The 11,043-nt window shown below is 38.5% G+C and overlaps 1 protein-coding gene across 1 annotated transcript; it reads right to left on the bottom strand.

The window, feature by feature from the left end:
- Positions 1–2,190: 2,190 nt before the first annotated feature.
- LOC118276778 (pro-resilin-like) lies at positions 2,191–9,790 on the bottom strand. Its single transcript, XM_050699894.1, has 7 exons — positions 9,516–9,790; positions 8,461–8,498; positions 7,812–7,867; positions 5,798–6,970; positions 5,254–5,398; positions 4,501–4,635; positions 2,191–3,101 (listed from the first exon to the last, which is right to left on the bottom strand). Exons 2-7 carry the CDS (start codon positions 8,464–8,466, stop codon positions 2,970–2,972), a joined length of 1,647 nt encoding a protein of 548 aa, XP_050555851.1. The 5' UTR covers positions 8,467–8,498; positions 9,516–9,790; the 3' UTR covers positions 2,191–2,969.
- Positions 9,791–11,043: the final 1,253 nt, after the last annotated feature.

Here is an 11,043-nt window from a genome sequence, read left to right as displayed (position 1 = left end):
TCATCTACAACCCACGACACTAACAACTCTTAACACAACAACATACCTATATAAAATTTTTACCCACATAACACAACTCCACGCCATTCTCTAGTCGACAGATGTCACTCAAGGATGTACCAACAACGCGGTGACTTCCTATTGCCACGCACTAACTTGCATTATATCTAGTACTTGTGTGCAATATATGACCTTACTCTGGATTAACTACACATAATATACATATGTATAGACTAACAATCATTTATTTTAACGTCACGCCTTATCCCTGATGGGGTAGGCAGAGGTGCACATTATGGCACTTAATGCCGTTGTAAGTCCCATGTAATGGGGGGGTGAGCCTATTGCCATATACTGGGTGCATTCCAAGCTCCATGCTCCTACTGAGAAATTTTCGAAATCCGAAATAAGGTCAAGTAATACTTTCCCCGACGGCGGCTTTTCCCGCGTTTCCGTGGGATAAAAAGTATCCTATCACCTAAGACGGCTCATACCCTGGGTTTATACAAAATTTCATCAAAATCCGTTCAGTAGTTTCAGCGTTATTCATGGACAAGCATCCAAATAAATAAACTTGCACATTTATAATAATTATAAGTGTGATTATGTTGTTGGGGAAGGCCTATGTTGAGTTGTGGACGTGTTCTGTCTAACCATATTATGATGATGTGGCCTCTGTTGACTCGAATACTGGAAACGGATGTCGAACAATAAGAAACAGGATCGATTGTTGGATTACGTAAAGTACTGGATTTTTGGGTATCTGCAGTTTTTAGTTATGTTGTTTGTTGTCTGGAATAAAGAGTGTTGAAGATCCCATGCTTTTTTAAAGCTAATATATATATATATAGGCCAGCAAACGAGCAGACGGAGCACTTAGCGGTATGCAATCGGCGCCGTACTAGAAAAGTAGAAAATGCGCTGTCAGCCTTTTAGATGTTAGGGATTATTGTATTTGCGATATTCTTAATATTAAATGCTTGGAATTTATCAATTAAGGCTCGGTGTATGTTAGAAGGCTTGCAACTACGCGTATTCTATAAGTAGCCACAAGTGGAGTCACATATTACATTACCAACACTTACGTGCCTCTTTTCGCAAAGAGAAAGATTGAGCATTAATCACCACACTTGGCGGCACTACGTTTGCTCAAAGCGAGTTGGCGAATTCAAACTTATAAATAGAAATTATAAGCTCAAGTTTCCTCACGATGTTTTTTTTGTTGGAAACGTCACATTGGTACTTCCCGTTGGTAGGTTTATTTTTTAATTATATTTGTATTAGTTCTCCACGGACTCTTGGTCCGTGCCATTGTCATACATTTTTCCCGTTGGTAGGTTTCTTGCTTGAAAAGTCTTAAGCCTCCGGACTACCACGACTGTAGTAATAATAAGTGGAGTAACATCCATTAGAGCTTTACTGCTTTGATTATTTCGGACTTATTTAAAACCTTGTTGTTATGAACTTACTGCTGAACACCTTTCTTTGTCAACCAGCTGTTGACTGGTAGAGAGCCATTCGGCAGTAATTAAGTGTGCCATTGATGATGATTGTACATAAAGTGTTAAATAAAATAAAATAATCTTTATACCAAATAAAATAACCTTTATATAAAATTAAATTACTGTTTGTTAGTCTCTCTAAAACACGAAAACGGCTGAACCAATTTGGCTAATTTCAGTCTTGAATTATTTGTAGATATCCAGGGAAGTTTTAAAAGGTGACAAAAACTATTATTGAGACTGTACGAAGCTTGCCGGGTCAGCTAGTAAATAATAAAAATGAATTTCTGTTCATTAGTCTTGCTAAAATTAAAATACGGCTGGACCGATTTCGCTTATTTTGGTCTTGAATTATTTGTGAAAATCCAGGGAAGGTTGAAAAAGAATATTGTAGGAAGTTTGCCGTGTTAGCTAGTAATAAATAATTTTCAGTAAACTTCGTTTAAAAACCCAACATCAACCTCATCTTTTAGAAGTCGGTTAGTATACTAAAACCTGCTCCTAAGTCTAACAAACAAAATCGCTTCAGCTAATCGTGAGATAATGGCGCACAAACATACATAGATAGATACAGGTCAAACAGAGAATCTCCTTCTTTATTAAAGCCGGTTTAAAACCGTATTACAAGAAAAAGGTGATAGTGACTATTATTATACAAGTGATTGGTATAAAAGATAAAAAGAAACAATATAGTATCACAAAAATATATTTCATTTCGCACTAAACTAAATCACAAGCGACTTACAAGCTATGAGGTACATTATTGCATTGTTTTTTTTATACATTTTTTTACAATTTGCTAGAAAAATAATAAATTACTGAGTATTTTACAGTCAGATCCTTTTTACAGTCCATTTTCATATACAAATCATCGTTCAATGTGTTTTTAAAGAGCATTTTGTGCATAAATTAATGTTAGTTCTATTGACTGCCGCTAGAGGCGCCACTGTGAGAAATAAGTACATTTTTCTTTTGATTCCTACATTGAAATACATAAGTAGTTTTTTTTTATCTTGTTTATATTTTTTATACATTATTGACTACATATTTATTGAATTAACGGTGCTAAAAATTTAATTTGAAAATATTTTGATGAAAGAGAAGTAGCAAATCTTCATACCAGTACTTTTTTTAAAATAAAACATTGCCCTTGCACTAGAATTTTCTCCTGTGTCATGAGTGCGTTTACAAACATACAATTTCACATACACATGACACTCAGACCCGGAACAACAATCTGTGTATCACACAAAGAGTTGTTCCGTGCGGGAATCGAACCCGCGACCATGCAGTCAGTGCACAAGTACTGTACAATTGCATATTTTACCTTTCACTAACACAGATTATTATCATAATAAGTTTTTTTTAAAATACTCTAAAAGCCCTTGATTAAAAAAAATGGCGCCTATCAATCAACCAATCAAACTAACATTCCAATGCCACAGCAAAATGATCTCTATCCCTATACTAATAAGGTCCATCACCAGACCTGGCGAGATCTGACGCGTTGTCATCGTATCCACCAGAGCGAGCCAGGTCTACCTGCTCCACTGAGATCCTCGGCTTGAAGCCACGCTCGTCGGCTTCATACTCCACCGTCTGCAAGGGAAAATAGACCTTATGGTTATATTATGAAGTATACCGTATGGGGAAACCTCTTATGACTTAATTTAAACCATATATTTGTTATCATCTTGGCTGACAATATACGAAAAATGAGCGAAATAGGGCCAAAAAATGTTTTTTTCTCTTTGAGCTAATTTGAACACTCTTTACAAATACGGCATTATTACAGCCGCGCCACATGTCTGTAACATTTCTAGACAACCTACAACATTACAGCTCTTCTGTGATCAAGGAACATGGAGCTGTTCATACAGAATTTAATACTTAATTAATTTAATATTTCTTTGTTGTTAGATTTTTTTGATTTCGATTTTCGTTGAAATATTTAGTCGTATTATGCTCCTGTGGACCAGTAAAACTTGTATACAAATCAACGTGACAACTTTCATCCCCGAAGGGGTAGCCAGAAGTGCGAAGTTACGGCACATAATACCGCTATACAATGTATACTCACTTTTTTTATAAGTCCCACGTAACAGCAAGTGAGCCTATTGCCACATACTTAATTCCAGACTCCGTGCTACTACTGAAGAATTTTCGAAAAGCCGAAAACAACCCAATAAAACTTTGCCAAACCAGAAAATCGAACCCGAGACCCCCACTCGGCCAACAAGGCAGTCGGGATTATTGTATAATATTTCTTGTAAGTCCCGTTGTCCGGCAGTCTTGCGGCTACTCGACCAACGAGCAAGTAAAAATGGTACCGTACCTGCTTAGTACCATCAGGTAGGACGACGAGCAAGTAGAAATGGTACCGTACCTGCTTAGTACCATCAGGTAGGACGACGAGCAAGTAGAAATGGTACCGTACCTGCTTAGTACCATCAGGTAGGACGACGAGCAAGTAGAAATGGTACCGTACCTGCTTAGTACCATCAGGTAGGACGACGAGCAAGTAGAAATGGTACCGTACCTGCTTAGTACCATCAGGTAGGACGACGAGCAAGTAGAAATGGTACCGTACCTGCTTAGTACCATCAGGTAGGACGACGAGCAAGTAGAAATGGTACCGTACCTGCTTAGTACCATCAGGTAGGACGACGAGCAAGTAGAAATGGTACCGTACCTGCTTAGTACCATCAGGTAGGACGACGAGCAAGTAGAAATGGTACCGTACCTGCTTAGTACCATCAGGTAGGACGACGAGCAAGTAGAAATGGTACCGTACCTGCTTAGTACCATCAGGTAGGACGACGAGCAAGTAGAAATGGTACCGTACCTGCTTAGTACCATCAGGTAGGACGACGAGCAAGTAGAAATGGTACCGTACCTGCTTAGTACCATCAGGTAGGACGACGAGCAAGTAGAAATGGTACCGTACCTGCTTAGTACCATCAGGTAGGACGACGAGCAAGTAGAAATGGTACCGTACCTGCTTAGTACCATCAGGTAGGACGACGAAGTAGGAGCCTTCAGCCCTGTTCTCCTGTCTGGACTCCGTGTGGCCGAAGTCGCTGCCGGATTCATAGTCATTCACTTTGTAGGTGAAGTCGTAGTTTGCTGGCTCCTGGAAATTAGGAAGGTGGTGTTTTAGACATGATTTAGATGATCATGATTTGAAAGATCTTGTTTTTTTCATAGTAACTATCGTGAGACATACTAAATTAACTAAAAAATCACGATCTACACACGTACATTAATGAAGAAAAGATCTACACTATGCTGCACGTACATTAATGTAGAGTCCCTCTGTGTCTCGTAGTTTCGAGTCGACTCTTCATAATAAACATTGTGCGCAGACGCGGCGACGTCGCGCAACCTACTCACTAGTTCCTCTGTGACTCGAAACTAGTAGAGCTTTTCTCCATTAATGTAGGCGAGTTAACTGCGATTTTTATGTAGATAAGTTGATATGTAGAGAAGTTGACTATTCCTTAGAATGATAAATTGATACTTAAAAAATTATGGCAGACGCATTCAAAGCCAGGGTATTTGGTAGTTATACCTGGGTTTTTATAATTTCTAATTATAAGTTTTAAATCGCCAACCTGCATTGAGCAAGCATGGTGATTAATGCTCAAACCTTCTCCGTGCGAGAAGAGGCTTTTGGTCAGCAGTGACCACTTATAGGCTGTTGATGTGATGTGATTTTTGTGTATAATGGTTCTGTAGAAAGAATGCTTACTTGGTTGAGCAGTTCATCAAGAGCACCTCTAGCGTAAGAGTAACCCTGGCTGTTCTGGTTGCTGTACTGGTCCGGCACTCCGTACTGCTCCGAGGGCATGGAGTCGCGAGCTGAAGGAGGGCCGTAAGTGTCTGATGGGGAAGACCTGGAAAAAAGAAAAATCTTGTTAGACCTGATTAAAAAGGTCAGTCATTTCGGTTTGAGTCAGTCGGCCTCATTGACACAATGGAAGAAGATAGTAAGATCACTTGTATATGAGACACAATAGAAAACACATTGTGTTTCACGTAGGTCTGCGCCCCCGGCATACTACGGTTGAATGAGATCACCGGTAGACCAAAGTTTCCAATTTGTAATTTTTTCCAACGGTCATAATCAATTTGGATCAACCAAAACGAACGAACGAAAACCTGGTAGCGTCAAGATATATTTGGTTTCTTACCAAGCAAAAACCGTGGAAAGTGATATCCTCTAGTATCGAAGCCAAGCAATATATTGGGTCATTGACCCAACAAAGTAAGTATGAATATCATGTCAACTATACCTGGATGCAGCTGAAGAGTAGGACGAAGCAATAGCACTGGTCTTCTGATTAGCAGCACGACTCGACGGTGCTCCGTACTCCTGAGATAGACTCCTCGCGTTTGGCACTCCATAGGTATCCGACAAATCACGCTGGGCGGGCGCACCATACGTTTGAGATAGAGCCTTCGCGCTTTGGGAATAGGAGCCAGAATTCCTCGCACTTGGAGCACCATAGGTAGTTGATGGGGAGCGCGAACCGAAAGACGAGCGACCTTCCGCACGAGGTTTGAAGGGACGAGCTGCACTGCTGCCGAAAGACTTGGCAATACTTCTGGGGGTGGTAAGACTATGGGCTTCAGCGGATCTAGATGATGGCGCTCCATATTCTTGAGACAAGGAATTGGCGGAGAAGGAAGAGCTTCGGGAAGTAGGTGGTCCATATTTCTGGGACGGCGAGCGAGAACCAAAGCTCCTTTGGGACGGTATTCCGTATTCTTCTGACGGTGTGGAGCGAAATTCAGGAGGACCGTACTGGGAAGACGGTGTTTGTGAACGAGCTGATGGAGCACCGTATTCTTGGGATAGACCAGATCTAGCTGAAGGAACCCCATACTCCTGGGATAGGGACCTGGCTGATGGTGCACCATACTCCTGAGATAGAGATCTGGATGAAGGAACCCCATACTCCTGAGATAAGGATCTGGATGAAGGAACTCCATATTCCTGGGACAAGCCACTTCTTTCAGCTGGTACTCCATACTCCTGAGACAAAGCTGATGGGACACCATATTCCTGCGACAAGCTCCTGACAGCTGGTGTACCGTATTCTTCCGAAGGGCTGCTACGGCCACTGGGTACACCATATTCGGTTGATGGTGAACTGCGAGGGTTTGGAAGACCATACTCAGTTGACAAGCTTCGTGATGATGAAATATCGCTAGGAACTCCATATTCCTGGGACACTCCACTCCGTTGACTCGGTACTCCGTAAGTCTGGGAGGGTCCTGATCTTTGGTTTGCAGTTCTGGCGTTCGGAGGTCCGTATTCAGTTGAGAGGGCGTTCCGTGAGGATCCGAAAGACCTGGCAGGAGGTCCGTATTCTTGGGAGAGGGATCTTTGGAAGTCCTGGCTGTGGTCGTGATCGTGGTCATAGTCGTGGTCGTGATGATGACTGGAGTGAGGGTACCCGTCGCTGGAAGTTGAAAATTTAATGAATATTAGTATTTTCAGCGTTATAGAGGAATACATAAGGTGAAAAGTTTTATGATTTTGTAAAATTATAATTATGTGAGGATCACAGTAAGTAGGTCTGAATTATTTTCTCTGTCTTTCTATTTATCATTTTTGGGGGTTTTTGTCAATATGGATATTATATTTTTAACTAATTCACATCAAAAAAGTAGAAAATAAGCTATATAAATGAAAAGGAATCATATAAATCAAAAGAATTAACACATTGAACGCCGTGGTGGTCACCGGTGATCGACGTTAGCGGAGGATTTACCTCCAACCGTTTTCAATTGGCAGTCAAAGACTTAACTAGGTCTAGATCACAGAATATGTCGCCCTCACTAGATCACATAGTCCTCTCGCGATATTCGTTGTAAGATATGCTGTCAATTCTATTCTAAAGCTAAATTAATTTACTCCTTTCATAATAAGGCGTAAATAATTTTCATACAATGGAATAGTTTTGATTTTATATCGTTTTAGAACTTTACAGTAGGTAATGGAAGGGATCTAGGAATCATTATAATATGTACTGTCAGACGATGAAAACCAAATAAATTAACGTCTCTAGTGTTTAATCTGTTATGTCCCTAACTGTCATGTGTCGCGCTGTCAGCTGTCAAATGTGACAGATGAATACATTTTCCCGCGCTAAGCGATGTAATGGAGATTCAGATTGGAAGTTCAAATGCGTATGCATATTTTTTATAGTTCTATCTCGAATAAAGTTTTAAAACTGTTTAGGTGTTGAGTTTTTACTTAAACGTAGGTTACATTGTAGTTTTTGTAAGGTTTTGACTTACCCGACTGGAGGCTCGGCGAGGGCGAGTGCCGCGACACATAACAGAGGTAGAAACACCTGGAAAATACAATAGAAAATCTAAAACATAATACCTAACATGCGTTCTGAATAACTAATTTTTTAATGTTTAATTAAAAAATACATTTAGTTGCGACTAAAGTTTTTTTAATCTTTTATTTTAGGGGTTTCATTCTTAAAACATGCCAGCTTTCGACTGTAGTGCTAAATAAATAGATAGGTATTTTATTTTGAGTCAGTAATTGGCGTCGCATAGTTGATACTCTAAAGCTGTTTATTGAGAGGACCCGGTGACTCAAATAAGGGTCTGATGGTAGCCACACAACTTGTTTTAGTGAATCCAAATTTTGATCGTGTATTCTCCTCAAAAATAAAATTATCCTACCTATAATTATTATTATTTATTCAACACCAACCACAGTCCACAGTTACATTGTTTAATAATTTTCACAATAGATGGCGTTATTTAGATATATAGTACAACATGTACCTTAACAAATAAATAAATAATAAACAAAAAATAATAACATAAAATATTTTTTACCAAATGAAAATTAAAACTAATAAAAACTGAAAATGTTAAGAATTTATTTGCTTGTAATGAAATTGATCAAATAAATAATGTTTCTTACCTTCATAATTCTGTTTTGAGATGAAAATCCAAAATAAACTGAAAAATAAAATTGGTTATTATTAGTAAGTTGTACTAGGCACTTATTTTACTTTGCTATTTTATTGAATTCTAAAAGAAATGTAGGTATAATTTACGACGAAATAATATTAAATTATAGGATATCAGTGAACTATTGTTATTTTTTAAAGGTTTTTTTTTGACTAGTTTATTAAGCGAATTATTTTTTACTCTAAACTTTATCTATTAAAAATCCTAGTTCAAAATAAAAAGTTGTGGTGGTCTTGGTCCAGAAACTACACTAGACACGGTAATCAAAACATCACGAATTTCCCACAAAAATCACCCCATCGATTGATTAGAATCGTATCAAAAACATCTCAGTAGTTTCTGAGCTTAACTCGAACAAACGCAATGGGACACTGTTTTATTACAAACTCTAATTGAAAAAAATGGACTACGTATAGACTATAGACACCATTTATCAGAAAATTTCTTTTTTTAAATAATATTTTATGTATACAGCCTGATATTTTTATCATCAGCCAATTTTTTTCTGAGAGTTAGATATCATTCAAACATTCCATTTTTAAATAACAAAAAAAACTTTTTACAAAAAAATTAAACATTAAAAGGATCAAATCGAATTTGATTTCAAAAAGTCGATGTTTCTCATTATTGTTTGTTTCTTATTTAACACCGACCTCCAAAATAAAAGTTATTTTGTCAATTTTAGTGTTCTTTTTAACCGATTTTCTTTAATGAAGTCAGTTCCTTATTTATTTTTTTTACTAAAATTGGAAGGTTTGTATGATACCTAACTCTCAGAAAAAAATTGGCTAGTGATAAAAAAATCAAGCTTTATACACTATTGCTTGGCTCCTATTGATCATAGCGCGATGTTTTATAGCCTATAGCCTTCCTCAATAAATGCACTATTCAACACAAAAATAATTATTGAAATCGGACGAGTAGTTCAGAAGATTAGCGCGTTCAAACAAACTTTTCAGCTTTATAATATTAGTATAGATGCTAGTCACTAAGCCCTCTACCTACCCTCTTAACAGAAGATGTGACTACAGACAGTTTAAACTTGGAATGGTAACATCTTAAAACGTTCAACTATTTATACACACACACTCAACAATACTAGGCTATTTACAAACTTACATATGCACCTATCTTCATAAATGCTTTAGGATATTCAACCCTAATGCCTTGGGATAAGGTTGTCAGGTTGTTTTATTGGTTGCGCTGTTATGTTGGTGTTCGAATCTCATTGTGCAGTATGACAACACTTTGATCGGAATATTGTTTGATTGGGTTTCAAGTTGTACTTAGATTGGGTGTGTAGGTAGAGTTAAGTGCGTTTACTTGTGAAAAAAGCTTATTTTTGTTTAAAAGAGGGGCCCATTTCTTTATAAATAATTAGTTTTAAATAAAAAAGTAGGTTCTCAGTTTGACTTGTAAGTTGTAAGTATGTATGTTTGTGCGGAATTATCTCGCGTTTGGCTGAATCGATTTTGATACGGTATCCAGGATAGTATTTTTCAGACTTTGGAGAAGGTTTTAGGGATAAAAACATGTAAAGAGTTTATGGCGGTTCCCTTCCTTTTAACGTTTTTATAATAGATATCTACTGGTCTTTTACCTTGTTAAGCAGTGTAGTAATAGCAGATTAAGATACCTTTGTCAACATCCATTCTTCGCGCAGGGTTCAGAAATACCGATAAAAGGCTGAAATTTAAAAACCGATCTCAATCCAAAATCTCTGAATTGTTGTCTGTTTTTGGCAGAAACTCTATAGGTACAAACTTACGATTGTAAGCCTTAATTCACATTCTATTATAAGCCCTTAAACGAGCAGATGGATCACCCGATGGTAAGCAATCGCCGCCGCCCATGGACACCCGAAACACTACAGGAGTTGCAAGTGCGTTGCCAGCTTTCTGGGGGTTAGGAATTTAAGGCTTATTGAGGGTTAAATTCGATATTAAGACACTCTGATGAACCTGATGCTTTAAGTACTACGATCTTCACATCAATTGCCAAGCGTGAATATTATCACTGAGAGACCTGGAGCTGCGGTATACCTAGCGGGTTACCGGGGCTCCGGCTCGAAAATACACCCATATACATACACAATACACCTTCTCGCCTCACCAAAGGCGGGAGAAATCACTCACAAAAAGAAAGGATATTATGTCAAACCCCTTTGATGCAGTTTAGGTTCGATTCATAGTCCAGTACTGCCTCCCAGGACTGCTTTAATCTATTGATGATACCATGTAGGTAATATCCAAATAACTATTTTTTTTCTCAGAGGGGAAAATCATCCAATGACTTCTCACTCTCGCCTTAGGCGAGGCGAGAAGGAGTGTTCGTTCCTACTCCTACTCCTTTCCTACTCCTGCTTGTCGACCCGGAGCCCCGGAAATCCCGCTAGGTAGTCCGCAGCTCCGGATCATATTCATGTAGGTAATACCGAAATAACTGACACTATATACCTAGTTTAGCTTAGGTCTTACGAAGCGTTTTACAGCCGATCCTAGGGCATGTCGCAACACAAAATTGTGGCGCATCG

Source organism: Spodoptera frugiperda, chromosome 17, assembly GCF_023101765.2.
Source record: "Spodoptera frugiperda isolate SF20-4 chromosome 17, AGI-APGP_CSIRO_Sfru_2.0, whole genome shotgun sequence".
NCBI classification, from domain to species: Eukaryota; Metazoa; Arthropoda; class Insecta; order Lepidoptera; family Noctuidae; genus Spodoptera; species Spodoptera frugiperda.
This window is presented reverse-complemented; position numbering and strand designations above follow the sequence as displayed.

Bases quoted from the DNA above. Each gene is read 5' to 3' on its own strand.
- LOC118276778 (XM_050699894.1), bottom strand. The intron at 5,399-5,797 runs GTATAGTTGACA...TCTTTTTTCCAG, and splicing joins TACTCTTCAGCTGCATCCAG to GTCTTCCCCATCAGACACTT. The intron at 3,102-4,500 runs GTACGGTACCAT...TTTCCCTTGCAG, and splicing joins TACCTGATGGTACTAAGCAG to ACGGTGGAGTATGAAGCCGA.